The sequence below is a fragment of the Balaenoptera musculus genome, chromosome 1 (genome assembly GCF_009873245.2).
Source record: "Balaenoptera musculus isolate JJ_BM4_2016_0621 chromosome 1, mBalMus1.pri.v3, whole genome shotgun sequence".
Lineage (NCBI taxonomy): Eukaryota > Metazoa > Chordata > Mammalia > Artiodactyla > Balaenopteridae > Balaenoptera > Balaenoptera musculus.
In genome coordinates, this window is record NC_045785.1 from 75842317 (window position 1) to 75868315 (window position 25999).

Genomic DNA, 25999 nt, shown 5'->3' on the forward strand with positions numbered 1-25999 from the left:
CATGGAGAGTGTGGGAAGTTACAAAGGACCTGGAAGAGGAATATGCCCCCCTGGTAGGGAATTTGGAATGAGAGTGAATTCTCCTGCTCAATAAGGCAATCTGAATCACATTTCCTTCCAAATGAATGATACCCTGTGTTCAGATGGTTGAAAAACTGAATGGGAAAGCCTTCGGCTCTGTGATGATACTAGTGACCAGTGGAGATGACGAGCACATCACCAACTGCTTCCTCACTGTGCTCAGCAGTGGTTCAACTATTCATACCATTGCCCTGGGTTCACCTGCGGTCAAAAACCTGGAGGAATTATCACATCTTACAGGTAGGTAAATTTCTAGCAACATATTTTAGAGCATTTCCTTTCAACTTGAATATTCAAAGAACCACCATGAAACTCAGATTATGTCAACAGAATACATGGCTTAATTGAAAAAACTATAAACAGTTTTCTTAAGAAAAAACACACACAAAAATCATTGCTAAATTCTGTCAAAAATTTGCTGACTTTTTTATACTTTCCTTAGAAAGTGCCAGTTATATACATCTAATGAAAATATTATTATTACTTCTTTGTTAAACCAGCCTGAGCATGTACAATCATGGAGCTAAAAGTATGTTTAAATACACTAACTTCTATGATAAGGAGACATACAATATTACACACATATCTTTTTTTGTTCTAAATGAGGCACAGAATAATTTTATCTTATATTCCTCACATTGAATAAAAAATGCATATGCTAACTTGAAAACTGAAAGCTAGGTTTTATTGAATTATGTTTGAAAATAATGTTTTCAGAATGTAAATGTAAATATATAGCAATATAAATGGGTAGCAATTAACTTAGATTGTCTAGGAATTACCTTAATTAAATATTTATTGATTTCAATAAATATTTATTTTCAATAAATATTTATTGAGTTTTTATTGCATACTGGGTAGAGCTCTAGACCCTACAATTACAGCCGTGAATAGAACAAACAAAACCATCTGCCTTGGGGTGTGTGCTCACCATGTGGTCGTATAGGTTGCCGAGCAAAGCAAGTCAAGCACAGCTCCTGCTTTCCCCAAACTCACCCTCTTAAGCAAAGGAAGTTTGTTAGAAAAGGCCTATTATTTTATCTTTTGTTTTACTTTATACATTTTAATAGCTAACATCCCAATTGTGTATTTCAGGAGGTTTACAGTTCTTTGTTCCAGATAAATCCAACTCCAATAGCATGCTTGATGCTTTCAGTAGAATTTCCTCTGGAACCGGAGACATTTTTCAACAACATATTCAGGTCAGAATTTCCTCAATATTATATTTACAGATAGGGGAGTGGGGAGAGGGAGCAAGGAAAATAGATGAATTGTGCTGTCTCATTAACCTTATTTGAGTATGTAACAGTCCTTGTTACATTAAAAGAAGGCTTTTAATGAGCTTCTTGACATCACCAGAACCAGGCTTCATCTTTACCTGATGTCTCCTTCTCAGCCCTCGGAGTCATTTTCTGTAATTGCTACTTCAGCTTTTCAAGGACTATAGCAGAGTTTGCTCCTTCCTTGTGGCTCAAAATGGGGTTGGGGGTGGGACATGGGGTAGAGGTAAGGCCCAGAATTAAAATAAGAATCAGTGGCTTTAGTTTTAGTTCAAACTTGCCATCAATCAGAATCCATTTTACTTCGCTTCTTTAAAAACTTCCTTGAAGCTCCTCCCTCATATAAAAAGTATCAACTATTTCGTTCAATGCTAGAAATTCCTAAAGATCTCTCCAACTACCACAATTTATTTGATTTTCTCACAAAATCTTCCTTTAATGAAGCCATTTTTTTCAAAGGGCCAATTTTTTTTTTCTTTCCAAGTACTTTAAAGATATTTTGAATATAACTGAATAATGTTTTGAATAAAATTTCACCTGCTGTTTCCTCACAGATGGTAAGTGAACCTGCCAAGTTAATGGCTTGATAGGAGCAATGATATCAGTAAATTATTCTTAGAAAATATTTAACATGAAGATTATATGTACAGAGTAAAGGCAATAACCACAATTCTGTCATTAGAAGTGGAAAAAGGTGAATTTTAAATGATAATGTATATTTTAGATTAGACTACAATTGGCTCTTCTGAATAATCTTTCTACCCTTGATTTTCTCTTTAATAATATGAAATAAAAAGAAATGTTTAAAAAATTAAAACAAATTTAGCAAAACATTATTCATATGACTCAAATTGGTTCCCAGACTTGGCCACCTCTCCCCAGTTATTTGCATGTCATTAGCCCGTCTAGACTGTGGGCAGAAACTACATCTAATCCCCTTCAACAGCTCAGAGCCCAGCATGGAACGTGGCACAGTAATCAGCAGTCCACGGACACTTGTTCAATTGAGTTGAACAAATAATCCGCAATGTCTTTGCTGTCATCCACCAACAGAATTTTACATTCTTTACAAGTCTGAGCAATTTTACAGTGTTGCTAATGTCTTTATTTAATAAATATAATTTTTCTAAGTTATTTATAGACTGGTATTCTTTGTGAATACACAGCGATTAAACGCAGGGGTTCTGGTGTCAGCCAGCCTGGGCTCTATGCCTGTTTCACCTCCTTGCTATGTGACCTTGGACAGCTTACTTCCCTAAGCCTGTCATTTCATCTGGGAAATGTGGGTAACAATAGCACTTATCTCAGAGGGTTTTCATAAGGATTGGGTTAGATAATACATGTAAAGCATCTAGCACAGTGTCCGGCATCTGTATGTACTTTGTGCATGTTACACACACACACACACACACACAAGTGCACACACAGCTTATTTAAGTGCACACAGTTTAAATCATGACTAAATGATTTTTTTAAATGTACCAAACCCCGCTGAAACCCAATGTCTGATTTCTTATTAAAATAAATAAAGGTATCTGGACAGATTATACACAAATTAATTAGAGCACATTCACAAAAAAAGTCAAAAAAAAAGCTTGTTTTAATTGCTGCTCTGAGGCTAATGTTGATTTGGATAAGAGAGAAGTATGAGAACAGCTAAAATCTCTTGATAAGGATTAATGAAGTGACACATGTACTAGCTATAACAAAATATTTTATATCTACTGTACTTATAACACTTTGCTTAAGCAAAGTATTTTTACATGAAAAATAATTTATGTAAATATAGGATATGTCCAAGTTAAATAGTTTTTTATTTTTGCCAATTCATTTTTATTTGTCATAAAAATAAAGGAAAAATGGAATGATTATGCATATGCTAGAAACTTTCACATGTATATTCTCTCGAACAGCTTGAAAGTATAGGTGAATATGTTAAACCTCACCATCAATTGAAAAACACTGTGACTGTGGATCACAGTGTGGGCAATGACACTACCTTTCTAGTCACATGGCAGACCAGTGGTCCCCCTGAGATTGTATTATTTGATCCTAATGGAAGAAAGTACTACACAGATGATTTTACCACCAATCTAGCTTTTCGGACTGCTCGCCTCTGGATTCCAGGAACTGCTAAGGTAGGTATTGTAAGCTTGTTTGTAATGACAACGTTTAGTCAACTACGTGACTTTCAAATGGATCACAGAATTAAATGCATTGTGTAAAGGAAATCCTATTCTGATATATCAAAATTTTACTTTAAATTTATGAGGGATTTTTTGAATGTTCAAAATTTAAGAGGAACTACTAAGGTATGTTCAAAACTTTAAATAATGGACACCAAAGTCTTCTCACTTCAACAGTGGAAATTAGTATTTATGTAGTACAAATAATTTCTTTTTGCTTACTTCCTTCTTTATAAAATCTGTATAGAATACTTAGAAAAAACCCTCTACTTAGAACTTATAATATAAATACATGCAATACATATGTTTTTGAGCACCTACTATGTGCAGGGTCTTGTTCTAGGTGCTTTACAATAAAGTGCCATAATAAGAATAAGAACAGGGCACTCAGAGCACACAGGAGGCATGTGCAGGCAGTGGGGGAAGGAGAATGCTTCCTGGAAGTGAAGACATCAAAATGGAAATGTGGAGGCCTAAGGGGCCAGAGGTGTGAATAACATTCTGGACAGAAGAAACAGCACATAGGAAGGCTGTGCTTTATTGCCTGAATGCAATCCCTCTTCAGGTCTGTTGGCCCTCCCTCCCCCGCCCCCCGGATCACTGTTGATAGACTCTGCCTGGCCTTCCTTCCTCTGACCTAGCATCCTTCTCTTCAAACACCTTTATCAGAGTGATCCTTCCGAAGCACAAATCTGATCAAACCTGTCTCCTACTCAAAACTCTTTGATGGTCTCAGGATAAAATCCATGTGGTTATTAATATATACTAAGCCCTTCACGTTCTGGCTTCTGCCCAAACTTAGCTCTTTTTAAGAATTATTTTTTAATTTAGAAAAGCTTTATTTTTATATAATTTTTAAAGTTTACTTTCTGTTTATAGTTTTTACAAAAGATTGGCCACATTCCCCATGTTGTACAATACATCCTTAAGCCTATCTTACTCCCTAGTTTGTACCTCCCACTCCCCAACCCCAAACTTATCTCCTAACCCTTCTCCCAAACACCCTGTGCTCTGCCCCTACTTAACTTTTCTCCTAACACACCATGTTCTTTTCACACCTGTGCACAAGGACCAGGAACACTTTACCTACTTCTTGCTGCTTTTGCCTGACCTCTTTGTCTGGATTAGGTGCCCTGTATCGAAGCACTTCTTACACCCACAGAGAAGTTTTCATGTGGAGGTTTCCACCACGTGTCTGTTACTAATGTTATGATTACAAAACAAAACAAAACAAAACAAAACAGAAGAAAACCCAGATAGATAGATAATCTTGATGCTTGAACTGTGACTTCACTGGAAAATGGTAAAGCACATGAATCCCAAGAAGAAGACTGGATAGGGTGTGGCATCTTAACTTTCCAGAGTCAAACCTTAACCCACTGATTTCTCTCTTCTTCATCCTGCTTGACTGTGTTCCTCCTGCTACTTCCAGGATCTAAGAAGGAGCAGCAGCAGGAATTAGGAGAAAAGGAATACTTATGTACAATTTTATCAAAAGAACACATTTCTGCTACATTGTAGTTTAAGCTTTTTTCTTTCAGACATTCTTTTGCAGGTTTCCCGCAGGCAGCCCAGACAGATAAGGAGAATGGCATTCAGCAATACTTCTATAAATTACTCAACATAGACATTGTGCAATCCTCATCTATTAAAAATAGTGTTGCTTTTCTTGGTCCCTAATAGTGTATGTGGGTTTTGTTGCTTGAGATTTCTGGGCATGGGAGTATTGAAGGAAGTGGAGGGAAGGAAGGATACTGTTGCCTTTTATTCCAGGTTATCCACATAAATCATAATTGTCCACTTAATTTGCTGTAATTTTCTCCATTATATAAAAGGAATAAAAACATTGAACCTCCTGTAGGGTGAAGGGGCTCAGATTAATATTTGCCAAGTACTTTGAAGCTGGACACATCGTTATCCTCTAAAAATGTGAATCAAGATGTGTCCTTCTCCAAAAATAAATTCAGGGTCTAATTCCCTAAAGAGTTACCTAACAATGAAAGTGGGTTGTACAGTGAAAGCCATGTAAATACTGAATTTAGTTATCTCTTAACCAACATTACTCTTCCTGACATTCTTTTGTAGTATTTTAGAAAATGCAATATCAACAAAACAAGAACAAAAAACCCTACGAGGTTAAGTTTACACTTTAAAATGAGGGTTGATTTTTTTCTTCACACTTGACAAACGAAGTCTTTGTTTTGCAGCCCGGGCTATGGACTTACACACTGAACAATACCCATCATTCTTCTCAAGTCTTGAAAGTGACAGTGACCTCTGGCGCCTCCCGCTCAGCTGTGCTCCCTGCCACTGTGGAAGCCTTTGTGGAAAGAGACAGCACCCATTTTCCCCATCCTGTGACAATTTATGCAATTGTGAGAAAGGGGTTTTATCCCATTCTCAATGCCACTGTAACTGCTACAATTGAGTCAGAGACTGCAGATCCTGTTACGCTGAAACTTTTTGATGATGGAGCAGGTAACAAGGAATATCATGTAATTTTTCATGTTCTCAAGAGCTGTTCTGATGCTGCAATATCAATATTAAGTTTATCTTTAAAATTCTTCCAATTCAATTATTTTTCTCACCCAATCTTATGAGATTCTCAAATTCTCATGGACTCACTGACATACTAAGTAGCTACAGGTCTCCATCTGCACAGGGAAAGCAAATGTGAACTTGGGAAAAGAGAATCTCCTTGAGGCTCCTCAGAGTGGCTGTGTGTGAGCAGAATGGAGGAAGGAAGTCGCCCAACACCTAGGTCTTGGCTTCCACTTCTCCAGTGACACTGACCACACTCAGTAAGGCCACTTGGGAACAGGCATGCCCATCTTCCTTTAGGATTCACCAGCTTTCCTATTCACTGAAATAATCATATTGGACAATTAAATAGCAAATGAAAACCCAAAAAGGGAGATGCAATGACAGTTAATCCATTTCTTCTTCTTTTGCCTGGCTGTTAAAGAGAAAATTGGAAACTGAGATGACCATAGACTGTTCTTTAGCCAAGTAGCTGGATTGATGAGAGTGCAGAGCCATGGCCTTTTACATGTGTTATTTGGTCACAAGAAGACCAGGCCAGCAAGCTTAGTGGAATCAGGATAGAGATTTCCCCACCACTGGGAAAACAAAGTAAAGCAAAACAAAACCCTACTTCATTCTGCGCTCATTCTGCACAGAGAGAGTTCAGAACTTCCTCATCATACGTCACACACACCACAGCAGCAATCTGGGCAAAGAGCGGCACTTGGACTCTTTGTGACTTGTTTTAACTTTTAAAAACAAACTCCTTTATTGTTTTATCTTTTCTGTTCTGTTCTTTTCCTAAACTAAATTCTCAGAATGACAATAGACCTCAACGTTTATGTTGGCAGCCCCAATGTTTGATCTACCAGTAAAATCATATTCCTTCCCTTTGTTGTTTCAAAGATAAAAATTTTTTAAGAGTCTTATGTTTGTTTAAAACAAGACAATTTATGTGAAAAATCTCTGTAGGTTATTTTGCTGTGATTCTCCTGAGCCCATAACTTCAGGCAGAATTTTGTTCTGCGGTGCTTTAATGTGGTCTGCCCTACGTGTAGGCTATGAGGCAATGCGTTGTTTGTAGAGAATAATAAATAGATTAAAGAAATAAATGTATATACCAATTAAGTATAAGCAATTATAATAATAAACCAATTAAAAGTTAAAAAAAAAAGAGTCTTATGTTTGGCAACCCATTAGTCTCTTGCCATGGCAATCTTGTATGACATTTATGAAACAAAAGTTCATTTAAAGGATTTTAGTTCAAGTCCACCTCAGAGGATACTAGAGAAGTCCTCTTATTTTGCCTACTGGAATGGATCCAAACAAACTTCTCAGACTGAGAAGTTCATCACTTCTCAGACTCTGATTGCTTATCCCTGGCCACACCTTTCACTTTTTGTATATAGTCCAAAAATACACTTTGCAGAATGTTCCTCCCTAGCCCCAGCCTGTGGGCTGGCCTGGGAACAGATCCTGCTGTCTTAGGAAAGAGCACCTCAATAGGCTTTTATATTTATTCCCTGGAACCATTCCGTTTGTTTGATGACAAAATTTATACCCTGATGAAAGAAACAATGAAAAGGTTGTTTAAACATCAAAGTGTAAATTTAGATGTTTCCCCCGTACTTAACACACATGCACATAGTTGTGTAATACTTATGTTTATAATGGAAATAGTATTTATCTGCTAATAAAATTAATGAACAATAATAAAATTTACACTTGTAAAATGTTTTATAATTTTAAATATACTTTCTCATGCACACTCTCAAATAATCATCACAACCACCCTGTGAAATGTTATCCCCATTTTATAGATGAGAAAACTGAGGCTCAGAGGGATCGTTTCACAGCTACTAAGTGGCAGGTCCAGACCTTAAAACAAGTCCCCTGACACCCAAGCCAGTGTTCTTTCCCATTTCTTTCTGACTCAACGATTAAAAGAGGTGGCAGTGGTAACTGTGGCAGGAAGAGATTTTCCTTTATCATTTCTCAACAAAGATAGACCTTATTAATCATTAAACCACTAAATATCAAGGTCTGATTCTTTCCAGTAGATAAAAAAGGTTTCTAAAACTACTGTGATCATAAGGTGCTTAGCGTTTTTTATTTTAATAAAATATACTCCTATTTTTCTCATGTTAAGGAGCAGACCTGCCTCTCTAGTGAGGATTCTAGAGCACTTTAGTGATGATGCAATGCTAGAGAACAGGGCTGGGTGTGAGGTGTGAGAAGTGAATTGACCCTAGAATAGGACAAGTTGCTTGCCCCGTGTGGCCACCTGCACTTGAACAGTGAATGTGATCTGCACTTGGGCTAAGCTGCACCTCCCATGGCTGCCCTGGAATCTAGGCCTTGCTGCCATTCAGTCATGGGCTTGGTTTGGAACTGAATGACTCTCTGAGGACCAATGCAAAAGGAAAGAAGTCTAGCACTGGGCAAGCTTTTAGAAAGAATGCCTCCTGAAGCAAGGCACATCCTCCTGAAGTGGACAGAACCAAAGCCTGTCAAACTCCAAGTCAGTGAGCACCTTCGAATCTAGAACAATCCACGTATCCTCTAATGAGGAAATTAATTTCACACTATTATATCAACTACCAAAGTTTTTTTTTTTTTTCATCAGGGCTTCAGGGTGTTCATAAACCCCTTGAAATTGCATGAAAGTATGTATATGTACATACGTATTTATTCACTGGGAGCAGAGTAGCTTTTATCTCAAAGGTGTGTGTGACTATAAATAGGCTTAAAATGTGCTTGGTTTCTATGAAAACCTAGTATTATTTTCAGTGATAGGAAGGAGAGCGCTAAAGGTGATTATTAAATGCTTTATTAGCACTGAAGCAGGTACAACTCATTCACCTTTAGAAAATAATTTTTCAGAGGTTAAGGAATCACAAGGAGAAATTATGGAGCCATTGGAATTTTAGTCACCTGATAATATCAAAAGTAGCTATGAGTATGACAGCATATGCTAAAATTAGAAGAACAAGGGGAATAAATCTTATTTTTAATGATTTAATTAAATATTAATAATCAACTGTGATAAGTATTGACACTGAGCTTTTTTTATATTAACAGGTGCTGATGTTATAAAAAATGATGGAATTTACTCGAGGTATTTTTTCTCCTTTGCTGTAAATGGTAGATATAGCTTGAAAGTGCGTGTCAATCATTCTCCCAGCATAAGCACCTTAGCCCACTCTATTCCAGGAAGTCATGCTATGTACGTACCAGGTTACATAACAAATGGTAAGAATCATTAGCACTGTTATTTGAATAACATCATTTAATGTGTATATTTCTGATGAGTGTGTGTGTGTATGTATTAGAGAGAGAGGTGAATGTCAAAACTCTTTTATATAAGTCAATGCATAATTTGTTGATTATCTCTTTAATCCTCAGTGATTCATGATAGTAGGTAACAGGAAGGCAGTAAGTAATTCCCACAGATTTCTCCTACCTTCGTTTTACTCATTATTTTGACTTCTTTCTTGTGACTGTTTCATCAGAATTACTACCAGGCAAAGAGATTTATTGAGTTTTCTTAGTTCCAGCTCCTGTACTTCCTCTACAGAGGAAAGAGGAAGAGGCAAAAAGTTGTTAGCAGTTTAAAGAAGGAAGCAAATAGCCCAAACAATCCACACAGGAAATGGGTTCCTGAAAAAATATGAGTGTGGATATTACAGGAAACTGAGGGCTTCCTGAAGATGTTCTGTCTTCCTTCAAGATAAAAGTGCCAAATACATAGAAGATACACATATTTTTTAAACACCATTATTATAATAGTTCCTGATGGGAAGCAGTGGTTAAAGTATAACAAACAGAAATATGCTGTAGTCTTTAAATATAATCTCAAAAAATGTTTGAATCATTCTTATTTGCAAAACTGCAGAATCTTTACGAATACTTTTCATGTATTTTAGCAGCTATAACTAATCATTTGGACCATACCATAACATGATTCTATATTTTTGTACTATATGTACTTTTCAGTAGAAAACAATTAAGATGCTACAGTGGATTTGCATCTCCTGATATTTTTAGCGTTGCCTAGAACACAATTTACTCTCACCTATATTTAAAATAATTTGGATTATTTCAAAACCAATGTAAATCAATTTGCAAGGTAACAGTTTTACTACAAAGATATGATTTTGTATCTAGATGTACTAGATTTCTTCATTTCTAGTAGATATTCATTTCATTCTAGAAAGAATACTTCATTTCTAAGTAGATATTCCCTCTTTCATTTATACATCAAACATTTTTGAAGGCCTCCTAGGTGACAGGCTTAGTCCTAAGAACTTGGGATACCAGGTAGAATAAGACTTGATTCCTATCAAGGAGCTTGCAGGCTACTGACTGGTCTAGTATCTTTTTTAAAGCCATGAATTTAAAGGATGAAAATATCAACATCTAGTGTACACTGAGAATAGAAAAGTCATATTCAACTCTGCTTTTATCTGTGTACTTCATATAGGCCCTTGATAGCACAGAAAGAAAAATTTAGATTTCCCTAGGCATGCCTACCTCACATAACATTCATTTATCAGCTCATTTTCATGTGATGACCTTGAGAGTACACTGCATTGAAAAATGTGAGCTGCTCTGTTTTCACACCACCAAATCTCCGGGCACAGCAGCATCTACTTCCTTCCTCTCCTCCCTAGTGCCTCTGTTGGATCTGCTCCGGATTCCACCCAGCCTGCTCATCAAGGGTCCTTGAGAGCTCTCCCTTGCATGTCCTCTGAAGAGCATTCAAGCATGATTTATTACTTCCCATATGAAAAAAATTTTTGGTGGTTCCCCCTTAAGCTACTGTCCACCTGTCTACTCCCTGTCATCCAGTTCCTTGAAATTAAATCTAAATCTGCCGACTGTACCTTCTCACCTCCAGTTTACTACCCTGCTCACTGCAATCAGACATCTACCCACATCACTCCACTGGAATTGCTCTGGCCTTAGTCACAAATGACTACCTGCTCTTATAGCCAAAGGACACATTTCAGTCCTCATTTTACCTGACCTCAGCAGTACCTGACACAGCTGATTGATTTCTCCTTTGCCATTTCCTGGTTTCTATGATACCACACTCTCCTGCTTACCTCTTATTCTCTGGAATTTTTATTCTCAGGGTCTTTTTCTAGCTTCTCTTTTTCTACCAAGCCTCTAAGTGTTGGCAATTATCAAAGCTTAGTCTTAACCTTCTCTTCTCACTCTTCTATCTGGAGCCACGTTACCTGGGTTTGAAACCTAGTTCCTCCATTTACTAGCTGTGTGACTTTGGGCAAGTTACTTAGCCTCTGTGTGCTTCAGTTTCATCATCTGTAAAAATGGGAGCAATAATTGTACTCTCCTCATAGCATTGCTGAAAAATTAAATAGTTGATAATATAAGGTACTTTAAAAAGTGCCTGACACATAGCAAGCACTTAGTAAATACTTTTTATTTTTATAGCTGAAATTCTTATTAGGTAATCTCATTAACCTATACAGCTTTAATAACATCTATTTGCCTATAACTTCCTAATTCATAGGTTCAAAATTATTAAATCTAGCTAAAACCTCTTCTTTGAGCTTAAAATCCATATCTAACTGGCTCCTTGACATCGTCAATTAGATGTTTTACAGGAATCACAAACCTTGTAACTTAAATAGTTAGTCTCCTCCCCATAGCCTGTTTCTCTTCCCATTTGCTCATTTTAGGAACCTGCGAGCTATTCTTTTTGTTCACCAACTTTCCCTTCTTCATCATTCCATATTCAAATCCATCACCAGCTTTTGCTGATTTTCTCTCCAAAATGCATCTCGAAATGCCTACTAGCCTCCTCTCCACTGCTATCACCCAACCCAAGCTACCATCTTCTCCTATCTGGACTGTTGCAGTGGCCTCATTGCTTCCTGTGCTAGAATCCATTCTCCACTGAGAGCAGGCAGAGTGACCTATCAGAGAGCAAATGTGATCATATCACTACCCTGCTTCCCCACAGCACGTTTAAGATTAAACTCTAAAACCACTACAATGGCCCACGAGGTCCTACTTGAACTTCTTTCTCCTGTCTCATCTCAAACTATTCTCCTCCTTGCTTTAATTAAATTTTTCTACTTTGCAAAGCTCTTCTCCACACTTCAGAAGTTTTTACACAACCTGTTCCCTCTGCCAGGGATATTCTTAACCTCCACTCTTTATCTGGCTGACTTCTATTCATCCTTTAGGAAACTGTTAAATGTTACTTCCTTGATACCACTCTAAATTATATTCCTGTGTTATTTACTTTCATAGTACCCTTCCTTTTTTTCTTCTTACATTTATTACAATTTATAAATATATGTTCATAAATAATATGACTGTAAATTCCATGAGCAATACTGTTTTGTCTGTGATTGCTGGCATAGCATATGCCCTAAAAATATTTATTGAATGAATGAATGGATGAATGAATTGTTGAATAAACAAACTGTTATTCTAAAGATGTAGCAAAGGAAAAAAGTCTTAAAATGTCTCTCAATAATCTGCAAAAACAAGCTATTCAGGAGACGGTAATTTGTTGTTTTGGCTATTCTTTTCTTTGGTGTCACAGGTAATATTCAGATGAATGCCCCAAGAAAATCGGTGGGCAGGAGAGAGGAAGAGCAAAAGTGGGGCTTTAGCCGAGTAAGCTCAGGGGGTTCTTTTTTTGTGCTGGGCGTTCCAGCTGACCCACATCCTGATGTGTTTCCGCCATGCAAAATTATTGACCTGAAAGCTGTCAAAGTAGAAGATGAGGTGACTTTATCTTGGACAGCACCTGGAGAAGACTTTGATCAGGGCCAGGGTAGGTTTCTTGCTTTCATTACCTATTTTTCTACAAGGTGGCATTTCCAATAACTATATCAGGGGTTAGTTGGGTAAAAAATAGCTTTGGGGGCTTACAGATGACAAAGCTGTAGAGGATTGCATGGAAAGCTTTGAGTTGCTGATAAGGCCATGTATCCTGGAGTCTAGGAAGAGAATGTATCAGCTCCCCCAGGATTGACGAGGCCCTGGTAAACTGACTGACACTAATACAGAAACCTTTGTTGGAAACATAAATACCACATGTAACAGTGGTCTAGTCAGAAGAAATGGGTTCTGCTTTACAGAGCATGGACTTTCAAATACTGAAGGTGATTGATTAGTTTTCTGAAGATTAGATGGTGTTTATTCAAGGGCTTACAAGTCAAGTTTTAGGGAATAATTCCCATAAGTCATGAAATACTTGGTGCATTGTCCTCTCCTACTTCTGGTCATCATTTTTGTTAGGGAGGCTGGGAGCAGTTCCCTGATTTGAAGCTTTCTAACCCTTGCTTGGGCATTGATGAGTTCCTTCGCTACTTTCCTTTTTCTAATGCTTTTATGCCAGCCTTCCGGCTTCTACCTACCTCATCTCTTGATCCCCACAGCAACTCAACAGAAAAAGTTTTCTAAAAGAATAACCTTTCCAACATCTTTGCCATTACCAGAACATGATTATCATTGATTACACATTAAATGGTTTATTTCCTGATGCGTCTGATTGAGATTTCTGTAGGAACCAACCTTCTCTATTGAGAGCTAATTCATCAATATTGGTCAATAACAGTGACCACCTTGGGCCTTTCCCAGTCTTGCTTTCAACTTGGATCATCTTTTCTTGGCTTATAGTCCTGTTTACTACTCTCTCCAGAAGACATCTTAATTACAAATAATTATGCACTGCTGGGAAAGAGTCAATATTGTAGTTTTGTCTTGAAATTCTGTTATCACAATCTATCTCTTCTTGCCAGATAGGAAGGAAGTGAAACATTTTACCTTCTAAATTAAGGATTTTCCTAATTTAAAGTTTGGAGATGTGAAATGATTGAAACTGTGGGATGGGCATATCACTTGTATAATGGAAACAGCTGTAATGTAACTTTAGAAAAAAAGTAGTTCCCACTCTGGCTATAAGTCCAGCTGTTTAATCTTTGGCAGGTTGCTTAAACTCTATTACCCTCAGTTGCATATGTGGAAAATAGGACTAAAACTATCTATTTCATAAAGTATTGTAAAGATGAACTGAGATGACATATAAAATAAAAAATGGAAGAGAAAGTGAGCCCAGTAAGTTTTCTGGGCTCCTGGTTTGCATTGCTAGAGAGTTCTCTAGCTTCTTATTTGAAGTAAGGAGTCACCAATACTCATTCCCATCTTTATGTAAAAGTAAGCATGGTGCCTGCCACCCAGTATTTCTCCTCTTTCCTCACTGCCTCAGAAGCACAGTTGTGTGTTAAAAGAGACAAACACAAGCTCAGACTCTCATTACTACTGGGAAATGTTTTTTTCAAGAGCTCTGGTGGTTTCAACTACACCACTGAATGAAGAGTAGAAAGAAAGTGAATGTGCAGTATCAGTGGTTATGAATGGCTTGAAAAGAAGAAATACAACCAAATGGGACTTTAGTTTAGAATTGGTATTACAAAGGGTTTTAGAAGGGAAGAGAGGATTTCATACCTTCACATAAATGGCCTTGATGAGCAGGATGACTGAAGCAGATCAAGCTTGTTATAATGTGAAACCTCAAGTGACAAAAGATTGGGAGGTGGGGAATGGCTGGATGTGTATTAAGTTGCTGACATCACTCAGTCATAATTGACTTGATGACCCAGCAATGGCAAAATTGACCAATTAGCTATGAGTATACCAACTAGCAAGTAGGTGTCTGTTTAACTCATAAACATGTGCTTTCATCACCTCTTTTTTTTACAAATTGTTGTCTAGGAAGGTGTTATACTCTCCTCTATGGCCAGAGTTAGAAACAATAAGGGTATGTCTCTGGCTTTACAATTATGAAAAATTTGACTATTCTTAAAAACCTTATTAGCAATAAATGAACATCTCATATATGCACAAGCATATCAATGTATATCCAGTACCAACTCTTCACCATACACAATATACTGTAAAAGATGACAAAGTACATGGAATAAGCAAAATATTACCAGATCATTATTATGTTTGGGAATGTATTTAGACAAGGTATTATGGAAATGGGTTATTTCCTTAGGTTTTCATTAAGAGTGTGGGTAAAATAACTGTTAAAACTGAGTACCAGGCATGATCTGTATTTCTGCTATAAAGTTAATTTCCTATGTGTTTTCTCCAGAAATTAAAGTGAAAATATATTATTTACTAAGGAACTATTATGTGCCCAGCACAGTGCTAAACATTATATAAAAGTAATTTAAGATGGTATCACACTCCAAGAACTTATAATCCTAGGCTAAGAGAGAAAAGGCATAAAATGGTCAAAAAACTATTTTATGTATTACACAGTGCCATTTGTATAATTCAGACTTTGGGAGCTACAGATATTAAAATGTTGTAGAGTGGGTGGAAGCAGAGCAAAGGCCAGTTTCTAATGCCAGGGGCCTGGGCAGAGCCTTTGGAGTAGTGACAGACCACAAAAAGCACCAATCTTGGGCCTCCTTCCTTGCACTGAGTAGCTTCCCTACGTGTCTAACAGCCTGACTTTCACAATGTTTCCTCTGATATCTTTTCATCATGTTATACAACTGTCATTGAACATATTATCTTTACAAATTGTTGAAAATTTGCTGCTTCTGAAAAAGCTGTTCAATGACAGCAATTTTTTCCCTCTTCCCCCACCCCTAACCCTCAGTTATGCTTCTTGGATGGAAGAAGGCTCAGTGTAGGAGAAATCTATAATAATCCTTAGGGGATGGTTTGGATTTCAAATGAAGAGAGGAAGTGGGAACTGTTCCCACTGGTAAAGATGGGGTCAAGTCTTTGATTTCCTCTGCATGTGCTCAATCCAAGCCCAGGGCTTTCCGTACTGGAAATTTATTGGTAAAGATGCTAAGGAAAGTGTAAACCTTAGTAACTGGAAAAGTAGCAATTATGGGGAAATAGGAAATAGGAGACAGTGTAGCCTAGTAGAAGGCTGTAGAGCATAGTGTTAGGGTATTGAGCTCTGGAATCAGACAGACCACGTTTTATCTGTGTAACTTAGGCAAGTTACTTAATTTCTCTAAACTTCTGGTTTCTAATCTGCAAAAGCAGATAGTAAGAGTACCCATCTCAGAGGGTTGTTGAGAGAATTGAATGAGAAAAGGCACAGAGTGGGATTAAAACAGTGTCTGGTCCATACTAAGTGCTCAGTAAATATCAGCATTTATAACATTTTGGAGCCTGAAGGGGTCTTAAAGATACACTAGTCTGACTCCGTTGTTTTAAATGTAAGGGAATGGCCCTGAGAGGTTAAGTGTCTTGCCCATGGCTGAAATATACTGGGAGTATAGAGGTAGAGGTCAAAACTAGAGATATAGCTAAGAGGTCAAAGATGCAGAACCAGCCCATTTTCTTTTTCACAGGGAGAAGGGGAAGACCACAACTATTGTAAATGGAAGGAAACCCTTCATGAATGTATGAGCTGAATTAGTTTGGAGTCTTTGTAGTTACACAGTTGTCCTGCATCATTTTTAATAGTTGTTTGCAGTAGAAAGTACATGACATTTGGAGTTAGAAGAAAGGAGTTCATTTCCCACACCACAGCTTCCTAACTTGACCATGGACATCACATTTAACCTCCTGAGTCCCAGTCTCTTTTATTTTAAAACGTGATGGTCAACTTCACAGAGGGAGAGTTATGTATGTAGAAAGTCTTTGTAAATGCTAAGGCTTATGGAATATTGTTTCATTATCCAGGAGACGACTCTGGGAGAGCCCCATGGGGAGGGCTTCCTCCATAGAGAACAAGGGACACAGGAACAATGAACATGTTCCATTGTGAGTGTAGAGCAGATGGTCAGCCTAGCTTCTCATCCATATCTGTCCCATCGTATTTGAACCACAGCAGAAAGCAACTCAAGTGGGTTCACTCAGAGGAAATTGGCTGATTGATAAATTTGAATATGAAGGTTATTTTGTTTTGACAACCTTCTTTATGGGTGCTTTACTCTAATTACTACTCAGGAATAGAAATAGTCTCATTATTAAAACTTATTATAGATTTGGAAAATGCTCAAAACATAGTCACTAGAATATTTTCATTTTTTAATTAAAACTCAGAATGTCTCGTGGTTTTTATTCCTGAGAACAAAATCCTCCTTTGGAGCTGCTCCATTCATTGTTGAATCTATTTTTAGCCATTTTAGATAAGAATTATGATATTATTAGAGTGGGTTAGTACTACAGGTGGCTTTCTTTTTGAATCTAGCAATTATTTGTTACCAATAATTTTGTTTTTGAGTTGATAATACATTAATACAGTTTGAAAGCTCACAGCAGCACAGCAATATGAATGTACTTAACACTGCTGAACTATACACTTTAAAAAATGGTAAAGATGGTAAATTGTATGTTATACGTAATTTGCCATAATTTTAAAGGTTAAAATCAGTATAAGGAAAATCAAAACAAAATTCTGCCCTCATCTACTCCAAATTTTGCAGTTCTGTAACATGCATTTTTCTTAATTTATCACAATCTGCCTTGAATTAATGTTATACCACTTCACATATAATGTGAGAATCTTTCAAAAGTATGATTCCATTTACCCTTCTGCCATCCTTTGTGGTCTTGCTGTCACATATTTTACTTCTACATTTGTTATAAGCCCCACATTGCATTGTTATGGCTTTTGTTTTAAACAATCAATTGTCTTTTAAAGAAATTTTAAAGAGGAAAAAAATTATCCTTTTTAGTTACCTGTATAGTATAGTCACCATATCTAGTCCTCTTCTTTTCTTCCTGGAGATCAGAATTTTTATCTAGCATCATTTCGTTTGTAGTTGAGGTCTTTGAGTAACAAATTCTCTCAATATTAATTTTTCTGAAACATGTCCCTTAATTTTTAAAACACAGTTTCACTAGATGTAGAATTCTAGGGCAACAAGTGTTTCTTTCAGCACTTTAAATCATTTCATTGTCCTCTGGCCCCAATTTTTTTCTGATAAGTTAGCTATCATTCTTACTGTTGTTTTTCTGAGTATAAAGTGTCTTTTTTCTTTTCTGGCTGCTTTAAATTATTTTTCTTTATCTTTGGTGTTTAGCAGATTGACCATGATGTGACTCAGTGTGCTTTTCTGATACTTATTCTGTTGGGGATCACTGAACTCTTTGAGTCTGTGGAGTGTTCTTTTAATCAAATTTATAATATTTTCAGCTGATACATCTTCAAAAAATGTCTGCTCTAGTTTTATTCTTCTTTTCTTCCTGGGTAATATTTATATTATATAATATTATAGTACAGTATAGTATAGTATATCATATCATATCATATCATCATACACACTAAGTGGATATATCAGTGGATCTTAAGGGTCATTGAGATTCTGTTCAATTTTTCTACCTTTTTTTTAGCCCTTCAGTTTGGATGATTTTTTTTAATTTTTAAAAAATTAATTTATTAATTAATTTATTTTTGGCTGCATTGGGTCTTTGCTGCTGCGCGCAGGCTCTCTCTAGTTGCAGCGAGCAGGGGCTACTCTTCATTGTGGTGCGTGGGCTTCTCATTGTGGTCGCCTCTCTTGTTACAGAGCACAGGCTCCAGGTACACGGGCTTCAGTAGTTGTGGCATGTGGGCTTCAGTAGTTGTGGCTCATAGGCTCTAGAGCGCAGGCTCAGTAGTTGTTGCACATGGGCCCATTTGCTCTGCGGCATATGGGAAATTCCCAGACAAGGGCTCAAACCCGTGTCCCCAGAATTGGCAGGTAGATTCTTAACCACTGAGCCACCAAGGAAGTTCCCGTTTGGGTGATTTTAATGGACCTGTCTTCAAGGTTACAAATTCTTTCTTCCATTGTGTCCAATCTGCTATTAATCCTCTGAAATGAATTTTTTCATTGCATTTTTTTTTTCAATTCTAGGATTTCCGTTTGCTTCCTTTTTAAAGTTTCCATATCTCTCCTCAAACTTTCCATCTCTTCATTCACTATATCCAGCTTGTCTTGTGTGTAGACCACTAACGTACTCATCACGGTTATTTTAAGGTCCTTGCCTATTAATTTCAAATCTCAGTCATTTGTGACTGTTTTTATTTGCTGATATTTTTCTTGACTATATATCACATTTTCTGTGTCTTTGCATGTCTAGTAACTTTTTATTGTATATTGGACATGTGGTAGTAAATTATAGAATCTGGACTTTGTTATATTCCCCTGAAGAGTTTTGAAATTTTCTAGTAGATACCTTGGATCACGTGGAATTTGAGGAGGCTTTGTTTTACTTTTGTCTAGGGTTTGTCTATTTCAGTTTTGCTCTTAATCCTAGGGCATATCCCTTAATTCTGGGACACAATCTTTTTTCCTAAGGCACAGCTTTTCTAGTGTTTTAATGGACATCTCAGGATATTTACCAAGCTCCTCTGATGTGGCAAGACTCACACTCCAAACTCTATATCTCCCCTGTGGTGGGCACTAGCATAAAACTCTGCTCCATTTTTCAGCTGTCTAGCTGTTGTTTTTCCCTTGAGCCCTTGATTTTTCACCCACACATGTACAATTCAGAGGTCTTCCAATGATTTGAGAGAAGTTAATACGCAGAGTTGGGGCTCATCCCTCTCTGGCTCCCTCAATTTTCAGCCACTCAGCAATCCCACACTCAGTCCTCTGATTTTTAAAACCAAGAAGATAGTGGCTTTCTGTATCAGTTCCAGCTATCTGTACTGAAGTGGAAAGTGCCCTCGGAGGAAAAACTATATAAACATGAATCAGTCCCAGCCTGGTTCTCTTCTTTTATGAGTTGTAACTCCACTGGTTCCTGTTTGTTTTTATTCCCCTTTCTTTCTTCAGAGCTTATACTTGTTACCTGCTGGTGAATTAGTCCAATAGAAGCCGCTCAGCCATTACCAGAACTAAACTTTATCTTTGACTTAAGCTACAAATATTTTTGTCACTTAACATATATGTTTATGTTTTGCTTAGGAGATTTTTCCCATGTAGAAAATTTTCATTTTATGTATATAAATTTATGGATTTTTATGTTTATGGCTTGTGAATTTTGAGTCTTAATTAGAGGGTCCTTTTCCACTTCAAGTTTATAAAGAAATTCATTCATTGTTTCCTACTACTTAATAGTTTTTTTTACATCAAACTTTTTATTTACTTTGGAGTTTATCCTGAAGAATAAAGGTTTGCAGTATGGATCCTATTTTTTCCAGCTTTTTACCTAATTGTCATAACACCATTATCAAGAAATTTGTACTTTCTCCTATTAATTTCGGTTCTACCTCTATCATATACTAAATTCCTAAATGTGTTTTGGTCTACTTTTATACATGAATCTATTCATGCACCAGTACTGCAGTTTTTCAGTTATTGAAGCATTACAGTGTTTTTACATCTGATAAAGTCAGTCCTTCCACTAAAAATTTGTTATTTTTTAACCTTATATGGCTAATCTTGATTATTTATTTTCTGTTTAAACTTTACAATAAGCTTGTTAAAATAGAAACCAGAGGTACTTTTAATAAATCATGTAAAATTTACAAAATAACTTAGGGAAAAATAACTTCTTTATTGTGTTGAATCTTGCTATTCAAAAACATAATAAAACTTTCCTCTTATTCAGGTTTTAGTATGAGTTCTTATGTAGTGTCTTAAAGTTTTGTTCACATTCATATTTCTTGCTTTGTTTATTCATAGGTATTTTGACTTTTTTGTTGCTATTGTCATTAAGCCATTTCTAATAAACTAGAAAGCTTACTCAAAATCACTTAACTTCCCATTTGTATTTTTTAATTTCAGCCAACAGCTATGAAATAAGAGTGAGTAAAAGTCTACAGAATATTCAAGATGACTTTAACAATGCCATTTTAGTGAATACATCAAAGTTAAATCCTCAGCAAGCTGGTACCAAGGAGATATTTACATTGTCATCAGAGCTTTTCACAAACGGACCTGAACATCAACCTGATGGAGAGACACAAAAAAGCCACAGAATTTATGTGGCAATACGAGCAGTAGATAGGAACTCCTTAAAGTCTGCTGTATCTAATGTTGCTCAGGCATCTCTGTTGATTCCCCCAAATTCTACTCCTGTATTTGCCAGAGATTATCTTATATTGAAAGGAGCTTTGACAGCAATGGGTTTTACAGGAATCATTTGCCTCACCATAGTTGTAACACACTGTGTTTTAAACAGGAAAAAGAGAGCAGACAAGAAAGAGAATGAAACAAAATTATTATGAACAAATGTGCAGAGTACTTTCCTTCTTAAATATAAGACCTATGGCTTTTGCACTTTACAAAAACAAGCCAATAAAGTCAAATTAACATCAGATTATTAAAAATGATTTGAGTTTTTGTGTAGTATAGATCAGATTTTTACATGGTAAATAGACAAAAAATCTTTTATACCACTAATGGAGGCGGAAGGGAATTAGAAAACATTTAAGCTTTGGCTATGGACAAAAAAATAAAAGTTATTCTCTAAGGTAATGTGTTTAAAGGCAAAGGCAATGGCAAAATTGAATCAGAGTCAATAAAAGCTTGTCTTATTGAAGACGAAAAATAGCCCAAGTAGAGAAAAGGATGTTAGGCCTGAATGATATAGTATAACTATCTATGTGAAGCAATTGTGTAGTTGCTATGATTAATTTTTAATTCCCCTTTATCTGTTCAGAACAGGTTGCTTGTTAATGACTAAAGATCAAGCTGTATTTTACATATGAAGTGCCTATTGTAAAGTTCTTTACTTCTTTCCATTTGGTTAACTATACTACAGATAGATCCCACTGATAATGCTCAAAGAGATGTTGGTTCACTATAAGAGTTAACCTTAAAATGTAGGCATTATCCTTGTCCCCTGACACTGGTTTTATAACAGAGGCCTATTGAATTTATTGTTTATAACTTTCTACTCTCATCAAAGCAGCTTTCCAAGTTATTTGCCTTGGGTGGTATTCAAGGAAAATGGTTATAGTTCTCATAAGACTTTAGGTAAAGAATGAAAGACATAGTTCTGAGCTTATTTTAACACATATCAATACATAGGTTATATAATTTTATTCAATTTCAAACAAGGAAGCAGTCACAGGGAGAGACTGACCTTTGGAAATTATTAACTGATTCTGTTTTTTTTGTTTAAATAAGACTCCAGGAATCCTTTTCCCACAAAGGATGATTTACCTACAGGTATTAACCTACAGGGGTGGAGGGTGACTAGAGAGAGGCTAGCACACGTCACAAGGAAATAAAAATTATCCTTTATTTAATTTTGCTCTTATTTTTTAAAGATTACTGAGCAATAAAATCACATGCTTTGCATATTACAGAACTTAAAACTTTATTGGATAAATACAAACAACAAAGTGGAATAGAATTGCTTTATAACTAGGACCAACTAAGAATGACAATTAGATTAAGTTTTGGGGGGTGGGGAGGGAATTGTGGGGAGTTGGAACAAGAATGAAAAGAGAGCATGAAACCTTGAGGAAGAGACTCAGAGCAGTGCTGGGGAGTAAAATGACCAGCAAATACCTCTACCTAGGCTGCCTCCTTGCTGTTCATACTACATCCCAGGTCTGGCCTGTCACATACTGAGTCTGGCAGTGCCTAAATCTTCACAGATTGGAACTTCAAGTCCCCACTTGGCAGTCAGTCCCTCCTCCCTCTATTGCCACTGAGCCTGGTAGCGTGGGATCTGCTTCTCTGTAGCTTCAATGGGCTGGTAAAATACTGAGATGGGGTGTGGTGGGTTTTAAGTCTTAAGTCTTTAAGTTTTCCTCATTTTATAAACAGGAAAATGGAGGATTAACGGAGTAATCTAAAGCATTGTGCTGGCTAAAGGCAGAGTATACAGGAGTAGAGTCAGGTTGTCATAGTGCTCCTTCACTCCTGTCTATTTAAGAAGGTGTGGAAAGATGCCAGGGATTATGCCTACAAATATTTAAATCTTCAAGGTTAATGAGCAGGAGAACAGGTCTAGGCTGAAGGAACAGGGCTTTTTTTTTTCTTTTCCTCCAATTTTGTCAGTATAGAAATGAACAAATGGCTTTAAGTCCAGAAATCAGTAAATTGGAAGAGGCAAGACTGAGATTAAGGATGTTAAAGTGATAAACTAAAATATATTATAGCAGAGTTGAAAGGGTGTTCTCATCAAGTGAAAAGGGTAAACAAGCTTCAGTGATTGTGAGTGATTGAAGCATTAGACAACAAGAAACATGTGGTAAATGTGGGAAGATAACTGATTTCGAGACCCCAGAAATCGTCAATAGAACAGAGCCACTGGAAAGGAGGTGACATTGATCCTGAACAAATGATAAGGAATAGAAATAGACAAGAGTTGGGTCAAAGAGAACGAGGAACTGTGAAGCATTGGTCACTAGTGGAATACCACATGAATAGTGACATCACTGAAGATTTGATCCAAGATTGCAAGAGAAGGAAAAAATATAAGACAGATGCTCAGTTATCTGGGAAAGGAAAGAGAAGCCTAGGGATTGAAGGTGACACAGGCAAGTATTATTATTATCTTCATATGCCAGGATGGTTGTTGTTATCAGTACATAGAAATTTGTTCTGAAAATTGAGGACAATATCCCTTCCATTTTTACCCTATTCTTTTTATGGATAGTAAAAGAAAGTTAAATCTCAGTGAGAGAGAGAAGATTTTTAGGAGATGAATTCACTGAGCAGATTGCTGTTTATGTGTGCAATGCTGACTGCTCCAAAAGTATGTTTGCACCTGCATGTTAGTACTAGAAAGTCGACCAAAAATTATTTTATTTGCTTTAGGCTTTGCCTTCTGCTATAATGTAATTATTTTGGAACAGTTGGTCCCTAACTATATCATTTATTTAAAATAATGTGATCAATCCAATTACACTAATGTCAGAGTTGCTCATATCAAACTAATCTTCTTGCTGATAACAGTAATAACTCTGGAAAAAATATAAAACACAGCTCTTTGAAGGCACTGGACACCAAGAAAAGCAGGTAGAACCTGGAGGAGTTATGACCCTTGAAAAAAGGAAAGCAATCTAGGTGAGATCCACATTTAACCAGCTTTTCCCCCAGAAGGCATTCCCAGTTTGCTCAGAGCATCTGGAAAGAGCTCAAGCAGAAAGCAGCAGTCTTACTGGGTTGAAAAGCCAGACATAAGAGTTCTGGGTTGCTAAAGCAGTGGAAAATTGAGGGAGGAAATCCAAGGAAGGAAGCAACTACAAAAGGGAAGTTCCCAAATCTGCATCCTCTCAATCCTTGGATGAGTCCTAAACTGCAAAGGAATTTAATGGAAAATAAGAGCTTAGCAGCTAAAAGAGCTGAACAGAGTTCAGCAACTGCCCAGTCCTGAGGAGAGAAAATTTAAGGTTCAACCTCACCCAAGTTTTTTTTTTTTTGGTTTTAAAATTTTTTATTGAAGTATAACATATATACAGACGTGCACAAACTGTAAGTGTGCAGATCAATAAATTATCACAAGTGAACATTCTCTGGTAATTACACCAAAATCAAGAAATAGAATATTGCCAGAATCTCAGAAACTTATATCTTAACCTCTCTCTGCAACTACCTCCTCCCCAATGTTTACCACAGAATGACTTTCTAGCACCATGGCTTAGTTTTTGCCTGTTTTGAACTTCAGATAAATTCAATCATTTGGTATGTATTGTTTTGTGTCTGGCTCCTTTCATTCAACGTTACATTAATGATATTCATCCACATTTTGTATACCAGTAGATCTTATTTTTTATTGCTGTATAATATTCCATTGCTTGGTTATACCAATATATTCATCCTTTCTACTATTGATAGGCTTTTGAGTAACAGCCAATTTGGGATATAATGAATAATTCTCCTGTGAACATTTTGTTACGTATCTATTGGTATTGTGATTTCATTTTCTAAATCAAAGATTAAAATTGGTTGCACCAAAATACAACCTCACCCAAGTTAGAGGGGGTGTTTGTGTTTCCATTGAAACTCTAGATTAGGGGTAAGTATCATACCCACAGACTAAGTGTTATGCCCTAGAACCAAGGGCAAAACTGAAAAAGATCTGCTCTGAAAAAGTCTAAAACCAAGTCTCTAGAGAATCAAGATTATATTCACCAATAATTAAACCATTGCTAGAACATAACTCAGAGAAAGATAACATAATACAAAGCCTCTACAACATATCATACACTATATAATAAAACATTAATAGACATGCTGACAAGCAGGAAATGTGTCCCATCATTAATAAGAATAAAAATCTGTCAATAAAAGATGATCCAAAAATGATCCATATTTGGAATTAGCAGATAATTAGTTTACAATAACGTTATAAATAAGATAAAGAAATTACAGGAAAAGATAAATATAAGTGATGAATAGAGGAAGAAGTTCAGGAAAGATGTGAAAATCTTTAAAAAGAAGCAAGTGAGAATCCTAAAAATTGAAAAATACAATATATGTAAAAAAATTTGTAATGGATTAATAACAACAGACTGGTACTACAGAAGAAAGGATCATATGACTTGAAGATATGAAAATAGAAAGCATCTAAACTGAAGCATTTCATTAAAAGAAAAGAAAAAGCCCAAATGACCTGTATGACATTACATGTAAATGATTCCCAGAAGTAGAGGGAGGGATGATAAGGCATAAAAATATTCAAAGAAATATTGGATGAAATTTTTCCAAATTTGATTTAAACTACCAACCCACAGGTCTAAAATGCTCAGTGAACCTAAAATAGGATCTATACAAAGAAAATAACACCTAGGTATACCATAGGAAAGATGACTAACTATTCATCAGAAACAATTGAGGCCAGAAAACAATAAAATGACATCTTAGAGTGCTAAAAGAAACCAACACAGAACTCTATATTGAGCAAAGATATCTTTAAAAATGTAGGCAGATAAATAAAAGCTGAAATAATTTTCACCAGCAAGAAGTACAAAAGAAATGTCTTTAAGCTGAAGGAAAATGATGTCTG

The 25999-nt window shown here is 36.4% G+C and overlaps 1 protein-coding gene across 4 annotated transcripts in view; it reads left to right on the forward strand.

The window, feature by feature from the left end:
• Window positions 1-24680, forward strand: part of CLCA2 (chloride channel accessory 2) — a 40232-nt gene extending 15552 nt beyond the window's left edge. For 3 of the 4 annotated variants that reach the window (XM_036831584.1, XM_036831610.1, XM_036831594.1), the window contains 7 exons: window positions 144-321; window positions 1177-1283; window positions 3275-3499; window positions 5755-6025; window positions 9152-9322; window positions 12654-12887; window positions 20818-24680. In XM_036831584.1, coding sequence (XP_036687479.1) covers window positions 144-321; window positions 1177-1283; window positions 3275-3499; window positions 5755-6025; window positions 9152-9322; window positions 12654-12887; window positions 20818-21260 — 1629 coding nt within the window. In that variant the 3' untranslated portion in view covers window positions 21261-24680. The remainder of the gene's footprint in view (window positions 1-143; window positions 322-1176; window positions 1284-3274; window positions 3500-5754; window positions 6026-9151; window positions 9323-12653; window positions 12888-20817) is intronic. The other variant, XM_036831602.1, reaches the window with a different exon arrangement.
• Window positions 24681-25999: the final 1319 nt, after the last annotated feature.